The 19,931-nt window shown below is 43.6% G+C and overlaps 1 protein-coding gene across 1 annotated transcript; it reads right to left on the minus strand.

Moving 5' to 3' along the window:
- Positions 1–2,504: 2,504 nt before the first annotated feature.
- Positions 2,505–13,023, minus strand: LOC118839486 (aflatoxin B1 aldehyde reductase member 3-like). The gene is made up of 7 exons (XM_036746954.1): positions 12,765–13,023; positions 8,507–8,694; positions 7,755–7,859; positions 7,228–7,324; positions 6,001–6,100; positions 4,488–4,617; positions 2,505–2,935 (listed from the first exon to the last, which is right to left on the minus strand). Exons 1-7 carry the CDS (start codon positions 12,979–12,981, stop codon positions 2,570–2,572), a joined length of 1,203 nt encoding a protein of 400 aa, XP_036602849.1. The 5' UTR covers positions 12,982–13,023; the 3' UTR covers positions 2,505–2,569.
- Positions 13,024–19,931: the final 6,908 nt, after the last annotated feature.

Raw genomic sequence — 19,931 nt, forward strand, 5'->3', positions numbered from 1 at the left:
TTACCTCTTCTCCTATAACCCTCCTTTTACATGTCTTAATTATGTTTTTTGATCCTTATATCAGTTATTTTATTCAGACATTCACAGTCTATGTGTATCCCTTTCAATTGTCATAATAGCTGTACTGTTCTCAAGATTGACACATATATGTACATATATATTTATATATATGTACATATATGTATATAAAACATAATAATATGATATAATCCTACATAAAGATGTAAATAATTTGCCTTTATTGATTAACAAGGTTTGTCGGGGTTTTTCCCCCATTTATGTTTTTATGTCTCTCTTGAGTTTTGTATTTGAAGATCAAATTTTCCATTGAGTTCTGGCCTTTTTATCAGGAAGGTCTGGAATTCCCTTATTTCATTGAACGTCCATCTCCTTGCCTGAAAAATTATGCTTAATTTTGCTGGGTAGTTGATCCTTGGTTGTAGTACCATCTCCTTTGCCTTTGGGTATATCATATTCCAATTTCTCCTGTCATTTAATGTAGAAGCTGAGAGATCCTGCGTGATCCTAACTGTAGTTCTACGATATTTGAATTCTTTTTGGCTGCTTGCAGTATTTTCTCCTTGACTTTGTAATTCTGAAATTTGGCTGTAATGTTTCTTGGTGTTTTCAGTTTGGGATGTCTTTCAGGGGGTGATCAGTGTATTCTCTCAATGACTATTTTACCCTCTGGTTCTTGGACCTCTGGGCAGTTATCTTTGATAATTTCTTCGAAGATACTGTCAAGGCTCTTTTTTTCATCGTGGATTTCTGGTGGACCAATAATTCTTAAATTGTCTCTCCTGGATCTATTTTCCAGATCAGTTGTTTTTCCAATCAGATATTTCACATTTTTTTCTCTTTTTTCATTCTTTACATTTTGTTTGACTACTTCTTGATGCCTCATAGAGTCATTAGTTTCCACTTGCTCAATTCTAATTTTTAATGAGTTGCTGTCTTCATTTTGCTTTTGAGTGTCCTTTTCCAATTGGATGATTTTACCTCCCAGGATGTCATTTTCTCTATTAAGATTCTGAATCTCCATAGCCATCTTGCCAATCTAATTTTTTAAGGACTTGATTTTGTCAGTGTTTTTTTTCCATTTTTTTTACCTCCCTAATTTGGTTTTTAAAATCCTCCTTTAGCTCTTCCAGTAACACTTTTTGGGCTTGAGACCAGTTCACATTCCCTTTTGAGGTATCGGATGTGGGTATAGTGTCATTGCTATCCTCTTCCAAATTGGTGTTTTGATCATGCCTGTGTCCATAAAAAGAATCAATGGTCCTCATTTTTTTTTGTGTGTGTGTGTGTGTGTTCTTCTTCATGTTGGTTAGCCTTTTCCTGGCTTTACAATGAATATCTGCCTTTCAGGCTCAGGGCTCTCTGTCCCACGTTTCTTATTCTGGGGATTGTGAGTCTAGTTACTGGCTTTGTGTATTATAGCCTTCAATTTCCTGGTGTGTGGGGGAGGGGTCTGGCTGCCTGAAGTCTCCTCTTTCCCTGGGGCTGCTCTCCGGCACTGTTGCTCTTCAGCAATGGTCTCAGCTGTTTTTGTTTGTTCTGGTGTCTGGCACTTCCCCTGGGGGTGCAAGGGTACGACTGGGCTATTGGTGTTGACCCCTGGTGGCTCTGCCCCTCTGGGACTCAGGAACTCCCACTGCTAGGCCACTGAAGCCCCACTTCTGTCTCCTCTATTCCAGCGTTTTTTCCCGAGGAATTCTCTGGGTCAGGTGGGGAGGGATTAGAGCCGTTTAACTGGCCATTATGTCTCCTGGAAGTTCAAGAAGATGCATTTCATTCCTTTGGATTGAAAACCTCAGGAGTTGATGTCTCACGGCCGGTGGTGTTGAACTGCTGCCTCTCTCGCTTCCACAGACTGCCGTTCTGTGTTGGGAGGCCTGGGGATCTCCACTGGTTTTGGGCACCCAGATTTCTCTCAGAATGTCTCCCACATTGGTTTCTGCTCGCCAAGAGCTCTCCCAGCCTACAGATTTGACCCGACGGACTTTCAGACTCTCCTGGCTTGGAACTTTGCCTCACTCAGACTGCTCCCAGTTTCTAACTCTCTCAAATATGCTCAGATTCACTTTCTTATAGGAATCTGACAGAACTTGTGAGAGATCTCTGGTAAGACCCTGTTTTCACTTGGCCATCTTGGCTCTGCCCCTCAGAACAAATCTTCTTAAGAAAATGTTATGTAAAATTTGAACTCAGTCTAAAGGCCACAGCCAAAGACCTAGAGGGCTACATGTGTCCTGGAGGCCACAGGTTCCTCATCCCTGGCCTAGGGGAGAGTTCAGGAACCTGAGCCACAGGGAGCTGAACAATAATTTATATAGCATTTTATAGTGTGTGCATCTAGGGGACCATTGAATAAAGTGTGAAATTCCCTGATTGAGGTCAGTTCCTTCACTAGGTAGGGAAATCTTCATCCCAATCTTCATCTTAGGCCCCTTCCCACCAAGGGCCCCAGAAGAGCCCCATTCATAATTCACTCCAGGCCACTCTCTTGTGCAAATCTGGCTTTTATTCCAACAGGATAAGACAAAGATAGCTTTGGCCCTCACCCTTCTCAACAGTAAGAACAGTAGGGCAGAAAGCTAGAGGTCTCACCTCCAGGAAGGAGGCTTGAAAACCAAGGATTCAGAGAAGAGGGACAATCTAAAAGACTGAGCTTAGGCTGCAGCAGGTTAAGGCAAAGGCTGGCTGATGGGGCTGACAGCATGGGGACAGCCAGGATCAATGAGGGGGCTACTCTCCTCCCCCAGGGATAGACTTCCCAGAAGTAGATGAGACAGTTATGGGCAACAAGTTTCCAGGCCTCATCAAAGGCCTTCACCACCTCAGGCTCCAGTGGGCCCTCCTCTGCTGCTGCCAGGTTCTGTTGCAGCTGCTGCAGGCTGGTCATGCCCAGGATAACAGCATCTCCAAGGGCACCCTGTCAGGAGAGGAGGAAGAAAGCAAGCTATGTATGCAGGTTGCATGTCCTTACGACTGGAAGAGTCATGAAGGCAAGCATCATCTAACTTCTTGTATCTCTCCCTGACACAAAAGTCTATCATCTCATTAGCACCAATATTCTGACTGATGTTCCCAGGTTACTAATAGTAGGTCACAATCTAGGAAGACTCCCCAATTTTCAGGCCTTTCCCCCCACCCCAGGGCAATGGTAAGACACAAGGTGGACAGCAGTAGGCTTCAGAATGTGACCAAGGGGGCTTATGCTCAATAGGTTCTGGCCTAAGTTTTCACACATATTTCTCATTATTCCATACTTCCCACCAAGCTGGATCGTCTTTTATTTCTCAACCTGATTTCCATCTCCTTTGCTTGGGTCACGTCCCACACCTGGAATGTCCTCAATTCTACTTCCTACAGTACTCAGCTATCTTCCAGGCTCAGCACCAATGCCACCTCCTCCTGGAAGCCTTCCCTGCTCCTCTTAACTGTGACTGCATTCTCAAGGGCACATAATTCTATCTTTCCTTATGTGTGCATCCTCCCCCTCAGGAGAAGGCATCTCCTGGAAAGCAAGGAGTATTGTTCACTTCTGTGTTTGGATTCTAAGGTCCTCATAGAAGTGAAAGTATGGCCACACAAAGAGGGGGAAAGCAACTATTGAGGAGCCACAAGGAGAAAATCCATGTGGTCCCCAGGGCTCCCACAGACTGTTGTACAAATCCACAAGGAGGCAGCTTCCAGCCCACAGGGGACAAGCTTCTTTGGAGCTTTTACAGGAAGAAGGGGCTCAAGGACACCCCAATAACAGGGCCTGAGGTGGGCCTCAGACCCAAGCCCTCCTGACTCTGAGGCCAGCTCTCTGTCCTCTCTGACCAGCTACTGTTATGGGACATTATGTTTGGAGAGAGGTGTAGACAAATGGAAATAATTTAAAGGAAAATGGGAAGATTATAAGAAGTAATTCCAAAGTAGCCCCATGGACCAGTGGATAGAGCAGGAAGACCTGGTACTGAATAGCTGTGTGACCCTGGGCAAGTCACTCCACTGCTGTCTGCCTTAGTTTCCCCAAAGGTGGAATGAGGATAATAAGAGCTCGGATCTCCCAGGGTTAGTGTGAGGATCAAATGAGAGAATATTTGAACACTGTTCAGCACAGTGCTTGGCACACAGTAGGTGCCATGTAAATATTTGTTCCCTTCCCCTTACCCTTAGAATGGAGAAAGCTGAGTCAAGATGTCAAGGGATGGCTTTTGTGTACAAGGTATAAATTACAAAAGGACCCCTTATCCAGTTCTGGACTTCAGGAATTATACTTTGTAGTGGTTGTTAACCAGTCATGTTCAAACAACATTTATCCAATTTTGCTAAAAATCTGATTGGATCAAGAGCCAGAAAACTCCAGCAGAGACATTTTTCTGAAGTAAAGGATATATCCTCAAAGTAATGCAGAAGCTGTAAATGCGCCCAGCCTCCTAAAGAGCTCACGACTCATGGGAAGGGATGGGTTCCTGGGGCGCCACGGGTATTACCTGCAGCTGGGAGTGATGGTACATCCATCTGAAGGCTGCCGAGGTCATGCTGGGAGGGTTGGCCCCATAAGATGCTGCCAGGGCTTTCTCCACAAGAGCAATGCCTTGAAAGTGAAGTACCGTCCAGTAACTGTGTTGAATGGGCAGAGAGTTCAGTGGTCAGAGCCCTCAGGCTGGCCTCAACAAGGTCTGTGTGGGGGCTCAGCTTGGCAGAGAACACAGGCTCCCAATCACAGGAGCCCAGATGGAGTCAGTCAGCCTAGGACAAGTTACAGTCTTGGCTCCACCAGCCACTACTCATAGGGTGACCACAGGTACTGTCCCGTGTAAACCTCCAAGTGGGGCTGCATGTCCCCAGTGAAGATCCCAAAGCACCCAAAGTGACCTAAGGTTATGCTCAGTCTACCATGCAATGCACAATTCATGAGGGTGGGACACAGGCCTTGGGCACATGTTATCTAAGACCTTTATTCCTCTGGGGTCATTCGTCCCCATAATCACCCATCTCATCCCAGGAGGCAGCACAGAGGGCCCATTTTAGGACTGGCTGCCCCATTCTGAGAAGGACACTGAGTGTCTAGAGGATGGGGAGACCCCTCTAGGACATGGCAGACACTCAAAGAAGGGCTAAGAGAACTGGATCTGCTTGGTCTAAACTTGGGGCCAGTTGGGAGGGCACAAGAGCACGTGTCATACATGTGAGAGCCTGTCCTGTGGACAGTTTCAAATAGGTCAATTTTGTCTCATGTCAGAATACCTTCCTCACAAAGACAGGGGCCCAAAAGGGGAAGGGGCTGCCTGGATTTCTCACTGGGGTGTGGGGTCTGCAAGCAGAGGCTGGAGATCTACTTGTCAGGGATGGATTCAAAGGGTCTCTTGTTCAGGTCTGGGTTGGACCAGAGGGCATCGAAGGTCATCCTACCATTGAGGTGTGAGATGGCTTCCTGACAGGTGGACCAAAGGCTCATACCCACTTTACAGATGGGGAAAAGGAGAACCACAGATGATGCCACATCCAAGGTCTCAGAGCCAGTTAATGATGACAACAGGTCTAGATTTCCAGGCCAACATTTTTTTTTCATCATCTGTCCTCTCTAAGGAAAGATGTGAAGCTCAGATTAAGCGCTAGGGAGTCCTAGTTCCAAGCTCAATCCCTGAAGTTCTGGCCATGAAAGTCAGTTCGGACAGGCAAGAGCTATGTCAAGGGCAGATTGTTATGGCAGAATGACCAATGCATTTAGAAAAAGAAGGTTCATATGTGAGAGCAAGCTGCCAACTAGCTCCGTGACAATCAGCCAGGCTCTTCATCTCTGTGCCTCAGTTACCTAATCTGTAAAAAGAGGGAGGTGATTTCTAAGTTCTTCTCCCTCCTACAATCCTTTAACCCCACGGGAGCCAGAACCACTGGATTCAGGACAGTTTAACAGGGTCCCAACCAACAGGAAAGAGTATCCAAGGATCTGGGAGTGATCAGAACAGTCTGCCATCTCTGACCCACTCATATGCAGCTCACCGCTTATGGTAGGCCTCAGATACAGGTCTTCCAAAGAATCGGGACACAGGCTGCTCTTTGTCCTTGTCTTCATACTTGTATTTGCCAGTCAGGAGACCACCTGTGGAAAGGATGGACAGTCAGATCTCAGGGATTCCACAGAGCACTAAGGATACCCAGAGGGTTTAGAGCTCAGTAAAAGGCAAAAGGCTGCATGAGGGGTGGTGTTGTGTTTTCCAACTTGGCAGCAATCCAGGAAGAAGTGGGACCCATGGAAAAGCATGTGCTACACATTATTAAACTATTGCAGAACAATCAAGAGTAAGCGTTACAGGTGCAGATCCAAAGGCAAAAACAGTCCCTGCCCTCATCAGGTTTACTTTCCAGGGGCAGCCAGGTGGTGCAGTGAATAGAGCACCATCCCTGGAGTCAGGAGGACCTGAGTTCAAATCCAGCCTCAGGCAAGTGCACTTCCTAGATGTGTGACCTTGGGCAAGTCACTTAACCCCAATTGCCTTGCCTGCCTCCCTCAAAAAAGTTTATTTTCTAACCAGGGAAGCAACATGAGAGACATGGCCAGGAAGGAGCATTCTGGTGGGAAAAGGATGGTGAGTGGGGCAAGGGGCAGGAGAGTGACACGCCCCATTCCGGAATGAAGGCCAGGGTTCATAGGTTCATAATTCGAGCACTGGGAGTGGGGAGCAGCTAAACTGGGAGGGGAGGGAGAGGAGAAGACTAGTTCCTCTAGGGGCAAAGGGGCAAAACCAGATTGAAATAGTATTGGGAAATATTTAACAAAATAAATAAAAATATAAGAAAACAGATAATGTCCCACTTTATACTACTATGTGGCCCACAAGGTCCCTTACAATAGATTTGTTTCTCCCATTTCCAATTGACCCCACTGGGACCCCCCACCATCCTTGGACACTGTCTATCTCCCACTCCCCTTCACGCTGAGATCAAAATAGTGACTTAGTAGGTCTAAGGGAAGCCACAATATATTCAGACTTCTGGAGCGTTCTTTATCTTTAAAAACTGCCATCCCATAGTAACTCTATGAGGTAGTTAGGGTAAATATTATTTCCACGACTTTGGCCAGAGAGCCAAAGAGGTTGCAATTTGCCCACAGACACACAACTATTAATGTCAAAGCATAGATTTGAACCCAGATCTCTTGACTTCATTTCCTCATTCTGTTATCCCATTCCAGAGACTCTGGGGTCTCCTCCCCCCTTTTACTCATACCAGCCAAAGGGTTGAAGGCATAGAACTGCAGTCCAAAGTGACGCAGGCAGGGGAAAAGCTCCCTCTCTACTTGCCTGGTGACACAGTTATACATGCCCTGTGAGGAGTGAGGGACAGCATAGTCAGGGAAGTTCAGGGAAGGGACAAGCCCCCAAACAAGCCCAGGTCAGGAGAGGTCACAAGCCAAGCTCAATTGCTGGAGGGCCAGTCCAACTCATTCACATTACAGACAAGAAAACTGAGGCCCAGAGAAAAAGTCACTAGGCAGGAAGTAGCAGAGTCAGGATTTGAACCAAGGTCTTCCGTGTCCAAAGCCAGGGTTCTTTCTACCACAAAGCATTGGGAGTAAGAGCCCTAGATTCATGGCCCAACTTGGCCATTTACTAGCCCCGTGACATGGGGCTGGTCACTCCCTCCTTTGACCTCGATGGCAGAAAGGCTCCCTGCCCCTGGGGCCAGGGGAACCCAGTGACCAAGAAGGGCCCCCAGGAGGCCCAGCAACATCCTGATCTCAGACAGATGCTCACCTGGTACACAGTGGGTACAATCCAGCCATTTTTCTTGCAGAGGGTGCAGATTTCAGCTACTCTCCAGGAGGTGTAGTTAGAGAGGCCCAGCTCTACAAACTTACCCTGCAGGGGAGAAAGAGAGAAAGAGGGAGGGAAGGAGGGAAGAATGGAGAGAGAGGGGGGAGACGGAGGGAGGGGACAGTGGGAGGAAGGAGAAGGAGGGAGGGAGAGGAGGAAAAAGGGGAGAAAGGGAGAGAGGAAGGAAATATGATGTCTTCATGGGTAGGGACTGTTTCATTCATCTCCAGCTCTAGCATAGTGCCTGGCACACAGTAAGTGGTTAATAAAGGATCCTGAATGATTGATGAAAGCTCCAAGGTCTTTCCAGACCTGACATTCTGTATTCTAAGTGCCCTTCCTGCTCTGACATCCTGAGTCCTATGCACCATCCCAGCTCAGACATTCAGTGTTCTAAGGGCCCATTCAGCTCTAACTTTGTTCTAAAGGCTTTTCTAGCTCTAGCATCCAGATTTCTAAGGGCCCTCCCAGCTTTGATATTCTGTTTTGTAAGACCCCTCCCACCTCTGACATTCCTTGTTCTAAGAGCCATCCTAGCTCAGACATCCTGTCTTCCAATGGCCCTCCTAGCACTAACATTCCAGCTTCTAAGCCCACCCCCCTGCCCAGCTCTGACACTCTGTGTTCTAAGGACCCTCCCTCCTCTCACATTTTTACCATAAAGTTCCCTCTCTGCCATCCAATGTTCTTACCTCCTTGTGTAGCTCATTGCAGGCCTGAAGGGTCTCCTCCAGGGGGGTGTTCTTATCTGGTAAATGCAGGTAGAAGAGATCCACTCGGGGGCACTGCAGCCGCTTCAGGGACTCCTCCAACTGGGACCGGACACTGCTGGCACTGAGGGTCTTTCCATTCATGGGATTGGCTTTGGTGGCAATTTTCACTTAGGGAGAAAGAAGGTGGTAGCAATGGCTGAGATTCAATTCAGTTCAAGCAAGAGAGAGAAATCCTCTGCTGAGCCCTGTGTCTAAACAGCTGACGTTTATTTCAATGGTTTTATTGATGTCTTCTCTTTTTACCTCCTCATAGTTTTCCCCAGGATCCCTCCTCCCCTCCCCAGGGAGCCTTCCCATCAACTGTAATTTTTAGAGGCAGGTTTTAGAGGCAGTTAGGTGGTACAGTGAATTAATTGCTGGGACTGGAGTCAGGAAGAGCTGAGTTCAGATTCTGTCTCAGATACTAGCTGTGTCATTCTGACCAGGTCCTGGAAATGCTATCTGCCTCAGTTTCCCCAAGGGTAATATGGGAACCATAATAATGATAGCACCCACCTGCTAGGACTGAAATAATGTTTGTAAGTGCTTAACACAGTCCTTGGCACATAGTAGGCACTTAATTATTGCTTGTTTCCTTCCTTCCTTCCTTCATGGACCCCTATGTCAATCTGGCAAAGCCCATGGTCCCATTCTCAGAATAATGTTTTTAAATAACTGAAAGAAATTAATATTAAATTTCTGTTTGAAGCTAGTGAAAAGAAAGATGGGATTTTATTGCCCTATATCACAGGTTCCTTGAGAGCTATCCCTGGACCCCAGGGTTAAGAGCCCCTGATCTAGTCCAAATGTCTTATCTTACCATTGAGAATACCAAAATCTAGAGAGGAAAAATGACTTGTCCAGGTCACCCGACATGGGCTTTCATAAAGGCAGTGTGTGTGTGTGTGTGTGATGGAGGACAGAATTCAGGATTTGGAGTCGGGGCTCAACTACAAATCCTGGCTGAGCTACTGATGACCTGTGCAGCCTCTGACAAATCACTTAATCACTGTGGGCCTCAGTTTCCTCACCTGTCAAAGAAGGGATTTTATTGCTCACTAGCTCTGTGACCTTGGGCAAGTCACTTCACTGAATCTGTTTCTTTGTCCCAACAAGGAGGAGGTTGGTTGGACCAAATGATCTCTAATCTCAAATTCCAGATCTAGTGTTCCTGTGAATGGGGTGGGGGAATGGATCTAGGGATGGGGGAGTCAGGAGAAGAGGACAAAGGCCAAGTTTAACTCCACATTGGTCTGAACCAATCAATAAGGTGTCATTTTATTTTTTTTTAATTTTTATTTTTTTTTTAGTTTACAACACTCGGTTCTACATAATTTTGAGTTCCATATTTTCTTCCCTCCCTCCCCACCTCCCTCCCCAAGATGGCATGGAATCCCATATATCTTCCATGTATAACTTCTCATTGAATTAATTTACACACTAGTCAAGTTGTGGAGAAGAATTATGACCAATGGAATGAATCCTGAGAAAGGAGAAACAGAACCAAAAGAAAACCCCAAAAACAAACACAAAAGAGAGAAAAAAGGGGGGACAAAGGTGAGCATTAAGTGTGCCTCAATCTGCATTCATACTTCATAGTTCCTTCTCTGGAGGTAGATAGTATTCTCCATTGTGAGTCCTTTGGAGTTTTCTTTGCACCTTGTGTTGCTAAGAAGAGCAAAGTCTGTCAGGGTTACTCCTCATAGAAGACATTTTAAATTTACTTCTCACACCTGTTACTGAGCTCCCACACTTGAGTCACCTGCCTAGTGTGGCACGAAGCATTATTAAGTACCTCTTATGTGCCAGATAATTTACGAATATTGTCTCATTTGATCCACACAAACATTGTGGGAGGAAGGTGTTAATATTATCTCCAATTAACAGTTGGGGAAACTGAGGCAAGCATGGACTAAGTGACTTGCCCAGGGTTATAAACTAGTAAATGTCCAACACTGGATTAGGACTCAGCTCTTCCTGATTCCCAGCAGCCCATGTAAGGCAGTCCAGTCCCCTGGGTGGTTTCCTCTACTCAGTTCCATGCTCCATCCTTCCTCTCTCAGGAGCCAGGAAGGAGACTGGGTGCTGATAGGAATTTTGCTTTCAGCTACAGCTACAATCTGAGGGATAGGACCCAGCCCAATTGGGGAGTGGGGGTGGGGAAAGAGGTGGTGGAGAGGAAGGGTGCTTAAAGGGTCCTGTTCAGCAAGAAGCTGGAAAGAGAATTCATGGATCATGGGAACACAAGTTTAGAGCTGGAAGGCATATAGAGAGCATTTAGCCTGAAACTGTCCCTTTATAGGCAAGGGAAAAAAAAGCGTTTTGGGTCTCAGTTTCCTCATCTGTAAAAGGAGAGAGTTGGAATGTGGTGACCTCTAAGGTCCTTTCGGTCCCTAAATTGATGATTCTATACCAAGAGGGTTCGAGTACTTTTTCAAGGTCACAATGAGAGTTCAGAGTTGGGATTTGAACCCAGCTGTATAGAATATTGAATTATAATGTGTGTGGTCAGTCCCTTCAATGGTGTCTGAACCTTCATGACCTCATTTGAGGTTTTCTTTGCCAAGATACTGGAGTGGTTTGCCATGTCCTTCTCCAGCTCATTTGACAGATGGGGAAACTGAGGCAAACAGGGTGAAGTGATTTACCCAGAGTCACACAGCTAGGAAGTGTCTGAGGACAGATGTTATTCAGGTCTTCCCCACTCCAGGCCTGGTGCTCTATACACTGCACCACCTGGCAGCCCTTATAATATTGAATCCCAAAACCCTCCTTCCTTCCAGGACACCAGGAAGAAATAGGCAATGTTCAAATTAGACAATGTGATAGAAAGATCCGCTGGGCTGCAAGTCCTGTCCCATCCCTGCAGCTCATTCACTATGTGGCCTTAGAGGAGTCACTTCAGTTCCTGGGCCTCAGTTTCCCTCTCTGTAAAATAGGGAGCTGAGATAAAGATGATCTCTAAGTTCCCTGAGTCCTGACATTCTACATTCTCTTATTTCTTTTCTTTTTCTTTCTTTGACATTTTACTTTCTAAGGTTCTTTTGAGCTCTAACCATGTCGGTTCTAAGGATTCTTCCAGCTCTTACATTCTATAAATCTGAGTAGGCAGCAGATCACAGAACTACTCAGGGAGGGAGGAGTTTGGGGCGAGAGTAGCCACAGAAGGACTGAGGCTGTAAATGGGGCTCATTCAGTTTGCTGAAGTGAAGCAGGGGTGGTCAGGACAGCCCAGCAGTCCCATGTCCCAGGAAGGCACCGCAAGCCCCATTCAGGGAAGGGAAGACTCTCCCTGAATCTCTCCTGCCCCAATGGAGGCCCTAAGTAGCATCACAAACTGGAGAAAGAACACTACAGACTTTTCACTCTCTCCACCCCAACCCCCAATGTCCTTGGTCTATGAACAATTCCTGGAAAAATGGAAAAAGTCCTTGGCCTGACTTGGACTAAACCACCAGGAGAGCTCCATCCATGCTCAGAAAGTTCTCCTGCCCTTACTCTTGGCCAGGAACTTTAACTCAGCCTGGCAGGCTTGGAAAGAAGTACTCGGGGACAAGCTTAGGGGCAGGGAGCCCATAGGAAGGCTACTAGACAAAGAGGGACTAATGTGGATTAGAATCCAGTTACGGCCTGGGGACGATCCTCAAGGCACTGAGGACACATTGGGAGCAAGGGCCCTCTCAGAGACAACAGGCAGGTGCCAAGTGAAATCCGAGTGTTTGGGGACCAGTAGATTGGCTGAGGCAAAGTTATTTCGGAGAGGCGGGAGTGGCCAGAGATTAATCACACTGTGCAGGTGAGGCGGCAGCAGGTCTCAGAGATTGGACTGCATGGCCTCTGGACCCACTCACTGGCCAGGTGGAAGCTGGGGGTGCAAAGGCGTTAGGGGACGCAAAACACAATGCATTGGCGGGGTAGGATCTGCAGGGGCAGGGATAGAGGACCCAGGTCCAGGGGACTGAGGATGCAAGTCCCGGATGAGGAGGTCCGGGCTGCATCTGCCTCGGAGCCCAGTGTCAGGGTCAAGCGCTCAAGGGTGCACCCCCCAGACTGCGACGTCAGGGAGGGTCTAGGCTTCCCGGCTTCAGGACCTACCTGCCAGGTGTGGGGTGGCGTGGGTTCAAGACGCACGAAGCCGGGTGGCACGGACCCCGGGTCTCGTGGCAGGGTGCGGTGGGCAGGGCAGGGATTGGCTTACCTCCTTTGCTGCCGTCCTTTAGCCCCAGGTTCATGCTGCCCAAGAAGCTCTCGGACTTGCCGTTGGCATATACGTAGGCCGTGTCCACCTCGCGGTAGCCGCGCTCCAGGAAAGCTTGCATGCAGGTCTCGCTGGATGCCCGGTCCATGCGCAAACCCATCTCCATGGCTCCCAGCACGGTGACCGGCCGGACCAGAGTCTGAGCTGTGGAGGACATCGCGGCGGCTGCACTAGGAGGAGCAGGTCAGACACTTGTGCCCTGGAGGCTCGGAAGAGGAGGATCTCTATGCACTGGAGCAACACACTCCCACACTGCCCTGCCCCGTCCCGTGACGTCACCCCCAAGTCCCAGGGAGGGAGGGGCGAGAACAGCGAGGGCCCTCTCACAGGGACCTCCTGCATCAGGTGCTGCGAGTCGGAGGAGTCTGGAACAGCCTTGGATGCTCATTGGATTGGCGTGGTTCGGGAGGAAGGTCCTGGGATTGGGCGCCCCGTTCCCACCCCGGACCCTTCTCTGTTATCCCGGCATCTGGAGCGGGAAGCAGCCTAAAGGGAGCCTCTAGTCCAACACTCTCCTTTTTCAGATGAGGGAACTGAGGCTCAGGGACAGAAAGCAATTTGCCTGGGGTCGCCCTGAGCTTGGATTCCAACCTAGGTCTTGTTTGCTCCGGTCCCAGCCTGGAATCACAAAGCCCTGGGCAGGGAAGGACTGAAGCTTCCAGGCTAGGTTATCATTTATCCCCCCGGCAGGGACCCAGTAATCTGGCAGGCGTGGGAGAGCAGTTCTGAGGTCCCAGGAGTCCTGAGCCTCATGTTCAGTCTCCCTACTTTCCCCCCTCCCTTTCATCAGCCAAGCAGGAAATTAATGAACGCGGCCATGCAGTGGGAGATACGGGTGATGTGTCAATATCTCGTATCATTCCAAAATCCAGAAAACTGCCCCGTAAAATCTTTTAAAATTATTATGAACTTGACAGACATCAACAAACATGATCACATCTACAGAAAAAGAGAAGTACATGTGAAACCACAAATTTCAATTATGTAAGGCTTATTGTATTTAATATAGAACAAATTTAACAGGATAATTCCAATCCTGTTCTATTTATCTGTAGCTCTATTTCCATCTGCTTTCTTCTCTGTATACTGCAAATGTTTCATTATTTAGGGAACCACTATTACTCCCTTCTTCAGTCATAACTCCCCCCTCCGCCTCCTCCACCCCACCCCACCCCAACTCCCCAAAAAGTGTCTAAACAACATTCCCTCTGCACTACCTCCCAACAATAAATATAGTCAAGAAGAAAAGATCTATATATCAGCCTTCTCAGAAAATGTATGCCTCCTACTCCTCTGAAGTCCATCACTTATCTTTCAGAAGATGGAAAGCAGGCTCTATCATAGTGCTGGAAGAGTGATTGGTCAGAGTTCTTAAGTCTTTCAAAGTTGTTCCCCTTTACAATCTTGTCACTGTATAAATTATTTTCCTGGTTCTGCTTGCTTCAGTTTGCCTCAGTTCATAGGAATGTTCCCAGATTTCTCTGAATCTAACACTTTCTGTTTTCCTTAGGGAACAGAAAATGTATTTCATTACATTCATATATGATATTATGTTCAGCCACTCCGCAATTAAGCGCTATTCCCTTTATTAAAACACAAAGTTCCATTGTAAACATTTTTCTACACATGGTTCCTTTCCTTTGGTCTTTGATCATTTTGGGTTACAGGGTATTCACAGTTAAGTCACTTTTGGGGCATAATTCCAACCTGCTTTCCAGAATAGTTGAATCAATTCTCAGCTCCAATAATAGGACATCAGTGTGCCTGTCTTCCCACACATAGCCCCACCAATAATTGTCCCTTTATTAATCTGATAGGTGTGGGGTGGTACCTCACAGTTCTTTTAATTTTTATTTCTCTAATAAATAGTGATTTAGAGCATTTTGTTTTCATATGTTTATTGATAGCATTGATTTCTCCTTCTGAAAACTGCCTATTCATACCTTTTGGCCATTTACCAATTGGACAATGACTCATCACCTTTTCAGTTTAGCTCAGTTCTCTATATATATGAGAAATGAGATTTCTACCAGCACAACTTGCTATAATTTTCTCCCATTTTCCTGCTTTCCTGTTAATTTTAGCTTCATTGGGGTTTTTTTATGAAAACATTTTCTTTTCTTCTTTTTAACTTTATTTATGAAATCTTTTCAATTTAGTGTGATTAAAGTTGTCCTTTTGATGTCCCATGAGTCTCTCTATCCACTGTTTGGTCAAGAACACTTCCCCTCTCCTTGGTGGTACGAAAAGAATCTGCTTTCTTGCTTCTCTAATTTGTTTCTGATACGATTAGTGCTGTTACAGTTTCTGTGTCATGAAGAATTTCTACATAGCACTGGTCCCATCAAGTTCCCGTCTAGATGAGGCTTGACTGAAGGATGTTTATTTTTATTTCAGGCACCATTGGGACCTGAAGGTCTTTCCTTGGCTCTCAGGACATCAGTAGTAGACTGACTGTAAAATCTGCCATGGACTCCCGCTCCTTGAGTCCAGATTCCTGGAGCTTTGGTCTCCTGATTTTTCCATACCCACAAAGTCAGAGCCTCTAAATTTATCTCCTTCACCTAAAAGAAAACAAACACTGAGACAAAGCACCAAGGTCCATGTTCATGTGGATGGATGTTGGCCTTGCAGGGAAAGGGTCCAAGGCCTTTCCTCTGACAGCTTTGTCTCTTACCAGTCTGTGAAGGACTCACACTATGAGCAGAGGACTACCAAAAAAGGAATGGCTGAAGCCAATTCAGGCCTTTGGAAGAAGAGTTTTAAAGTGGCTTAAAATTTTCAAAGTCCTTTACATATACATTATCTCCCTTGGTCCTTACAGCAACTCTGTGAGGTATGTAACATGTTTATTCCCATTTTACAGATGAGGAAACTGTTACTCAGAGAATTTAGGTGACATGCTTAGGATCACACAGCTCCTAGGTGTCTGAGGCAGAAATGCTGCAAAATACCACATCAGCATTCTTCAGTGACCTGGAAGATCACCTGATTTAAATACCCAATGAAAATCCATGGGTTGTCTATCAGCATAGCTGAACTTGGAAAAAAATGTACTGTTTATCCAAAGTACACTTCATATACAATGTGATACAAGTGTACTTTCAAGATGAAGAATTAAAGAATGTGTGAAAAATCTGGTCAATTCAGTGCTAAATCATGTAAAACATGCAGAAGAAGGGCATCATACATAGTGAAAGTCTTCAAAGATGTAAAAAATCTTGAAGTTTATTGAATGTCAACAAATTTAATTATTTTTCTTTATCTCAGTTGATTTGCACATCACAGCAGATTCTGTTTCCATTTGAAGGAAATTCTGGTATATGGTGTGATACGCTGATCTAAAATGCATCTCTGCCAACTTGCTGTCCAGTTTTACCTGCAGTTTTTTTCAAATAGCAAGTCTTTATTTTAGTCCTTTGGATACTTGGGTTTAACTCTTCCTATGTTCATCTAGGTTTTATTCATGTAATCTTTTCCACTATGAGTTTTCTAGTTCTTTTTAGCTAGTAGCATATAATTTTTCAATTATTGCTTTATAATATGGTTATCATCTGAAAAGGCTATTTCTTTCCTATCCTTACTTTTTTAACTTCTGAGATATGAAAGTAATATGTTTTTGTTCTTTCAAATGAATTTTGTTATCATTTCGTATCATTCTATAAATTAACCAAATGATTGAAATGGCAATAAACAGCTCAATTAACTTGATAATATTGTCATTTTTATTATATTGGCAGGTTGAAATGCAAACAATAGTTTTCGAGCTTTTTAGGTCTGTATTTCTGTAGAGAGTGGTTTCTTTTTATATTTTTGTAATTCTCTTTCTTCCTTGGTATGTGGACTTCTAAATATTTTATAAATTCTGCAACCAAATGCAATGGAATCTCTCTGTTTCCCTCTGATGAGTTTACTTAACAATATGCAGAAAATCTGATTATTTAAATGGGTTAATTTTACATCCTGCTACTTTGTGGGTTATTGTTTCAGTGGATTTGTTTAGTTGAATCTCTAGGATTTTCTAAGTAAAACAGCATATAATCTGCAAAAATCAATAACATTAGTTTTTCTTATGCTTATGCTTATCCCCTCCATTTATTTTCATATATCATTGCTATAACTAGCATATTCAGAATTGTGTCAAATATAATGGTAACAATGGACACCTTTGTTTTATTCCTGATTTTACCGGAATGGATTCTAGTATTTCTCTATTACTGATGAAAAGATTAAAACTGATCTGGTTTAATTTATGTGTTGACCCTATTTACAAGTAATCAATTTTGTTCTGCAACTTTCTAGGTCATGTTTCTTTTTCTCTGATCTTGGTTCAGAATTCAACTGGCCTGCAAGTAGGTTAAGTTGGAAAAATCCACTCTCTCACTCAAAGAATTTAACTGGTTTTAGAAAAGGTATATGAACAGAAAAAGACTTTGGGTCTGATGTCTTTACTTCACCCAGCTAGCCTTCAAGGATGTCTAGTTTGCTGTGCAGAAGTCTGAGCCACTATCTCCCACCAGCACTCAGACAATAATCACTTCTTAGTCTTGTGAGAGAAGGGGGTGGGGTCATTACTAGTCCCCATTACCAAACTTCCAACCAATCATCCTGTTCCCTGAGCCCCATTTCTGTAACCAGTCATGTTACTTTTGATCACATGATGTCATCTATCCTATTGTGTTCTTTGTTCTGTATTCCCCAAAACCTATATAAAAGTAACAGTACTTTTCTTCAGGTCTTTTGCATTAAGGAAGGCAATCCACTGACCCCATTTCTTGACAGGTGGCATACCCCTGCTAATAAATGTTATCTTGTTCAGAGATCTGCCTCAGTTTACCCTTTTATAAATTCTAATCACAACTCTGATAATCTTTGCTCTTGGTTTTCAATAGTTACTATTTATAAGGAACAGTAAATTTTATTTATTCCTATGCTTTTTAATATTTTTTGAACATCAAATGATATTATTTTGTCCAAAGCTTTTTCTGTATCTTGGTGTCATGACGCGATTTTATTTTTTCTTATTAATATGATCTATTATGCTTTCAATTTCCTTTGTATCAAACCTGCATAAATGCTATAAATACAATAGGATCATGTTATATAATGTTTTTAATATGTTGCTGAAGACTCTTTGCTAAGATTTTATTCAATATTTTAAAATCAATATTTGTTGGGGACATTGGTCTATAGTTCTTTCCTTTTTCTTTTTTTTCTCTCTCTGGTTTACGCATCAGGACCATCAGGCCTCTCATGGAAGGAGTTTGGCAGGATCCTTTTTCTCCCCATTTTTGCAAATGCTCAATGTAATATTAGAAGTAATTATTCTTTTAATGTTTCATAGATTTCACTTTTAAAATCCTGTGGTCCTGGGGATCTTTCCTTTGGAATTTACTTTCCAATTTATTCAATTTTCTTTTTCTGAGAGTGGGTCATTTGAATTTCCTAATTCTTAGTCTGTTAATTTAAGTATTATAGACTTTTGTAAATATCCATTCATTCCCTTTAAGTTATCTGTTGATATGTGAATGAACAAAAGAGGTTCTGATACTTTCTTTTATTTCTCTTTTCTTTCATTTTTGATATGGAAATTTGACTTTTTTTTAGCAATCACTTATCTGTATTTATTAATTTTTCCTAAGCAAGTTCCTAGTTTTATTTAACAATTCAGTAGGTTTTTAAAAAAAATTTTGTTTCTGTTCAGTTTTCAGAATTGAATTGGGCTTTTCGAGATTTCTGCTGTTATTGTGGCATGGCCATTTACTGATCTGTTCTTCCTTTTGTCAATAGAAGTGTTTATAGATTTCTCCCAAATATCTTGTTTGGCTTCAACTCTGAGTTTTATTATGCTTTTTCGTTATTGGCCTTATCTTTTATGAAATAATATTTTTGTTCTTTAGAATTAAATTATTTGGTCTCCATTTAAGTTTGATCTCTTACTTTAAGGGTCCATGATTGATTATACTTTTTATTGTATTGTGGTGATTGCAGGTTATATTTAATATTCTCCATTTGTTTGTAAGATTTTTATGCACTACCATGTGATCAGTTTTTTAAAATAATGTTTTACTTTTTCCCGAATTACATGTAAAGGCAATTTATAACATTCTTTTTTAAAATTTCATTTGCACAGTAACAGCCACATTATGCAATGATCAGTTATGGTAGACTGAGATCTTCTTGACAATACAATGGTCCAAGGCAATTCCATAGGACTCGTGACAGAATATGCTATCCACACCCGGAGAAAGAACTATGGAGTCTGAATGCAGATCAATGCATACTATCCTCCCTTTTTCTGTGTGTGTGTGTGTGTGTGTGTGGTGTGTGTGTGGCTTTTTCCTTTTGTTGTTTCTTCTTTCACAACATGACTAACTTGGAAATACGCTTATATGATTGTGGCTGTATATCCTATATCAGATTTATTGCCATCGTGGGAGGGGGGATGGGAGGAAGAGACAAAAATTTGGAACTCAAAATCTTAAAAAAAAATGAATGTAGAAAACTATCTTTACAAGTAATTGGAAAAATAAAATACTAATAAAATTTTTTTCCGTTCCAAATATTTTATTTCCTTTCTTCCCTCCCTCTTCCCTGAGACAGTAAGCAATTTGACATAGGTTATACATGTGCAAACATGATCTGTTTTTTTAAAGATCCTATAAATAGGTGAGAAACATGCCTATTTCTTTCTATTTCCAGTTCCTTAATCATCCAAGAAATGCATCTAAGACATTTTGGTGTGTGGTCTCATCACATTGTCTTCTATAATTATTGACTATGTGATTTGTTCTCTGAGCCATCTGTTATTGAGGATTTCTTATTGCCTCAGTCTGGCCTCTGTGTTTTTTGGTTGTGCTTCCTGGGTTTATTACTATGCTTATTGCATTATGGTCTGTAAATGATGTTTTCAGTACTACATGTAGTGGAATTTTCTTTCTTTGCTTTCTTGTAAAAAATGCCGTGTACTACACAGAAATAGAGGTACCATGTAGAAAGTACTATAAATCTTTTAGCTATAAATTGTTCTGTTTATACAGTATTTTTCCTTCTATCTTTCTTAGATTTATACAGCTATGACAAAGGAACAGGAAAATCTACTGTTAG

Source organism: Trichosurus vulpecula, chromosome 2 (genome assembly GCF_011100635.1).
Source record: "Trichosurus vulpecula isolate mTriVul1 chromosome 2, mTriVul1.pri, whole genome shotgun sequence".
In the NCBI taxonomy this organism is placed as follows: Eukaryota; Metazoa; Chordata; class Mammalia; order Diprotodontia; family Phalangeridae; genus Trichosurus; species Trichosurus vulpecula.

What these genes read in the sequence shown, in the direction of transcription:
- LOC118839486 (XM_036746954.1), bottom strand. Translation starts at nt 12,981, where the DNA reads ATGTCCTCCACAGCTCAGACTCTGGTCCGGCCGGTCACCGTGCTGGGA. An exon ending in AAAGGACGGCAGCAAAGGAG is followed by an intron (nt 8,695 to 12,764) that starts GTAAGCCAATCC and finishes TTTCTCCCTAAG; the next exon opens with TGAAAATTGCCACCAAAGCC. An exon ending in ACCATCACTCCCAGCTGCAG is followed by an intron (nt 2,936 to 4,487) that starts GTAATACCCGTG and finishes CTCTCCTGACAG; the next exon opens with GGTGCCCTTGGAGATGCTGT.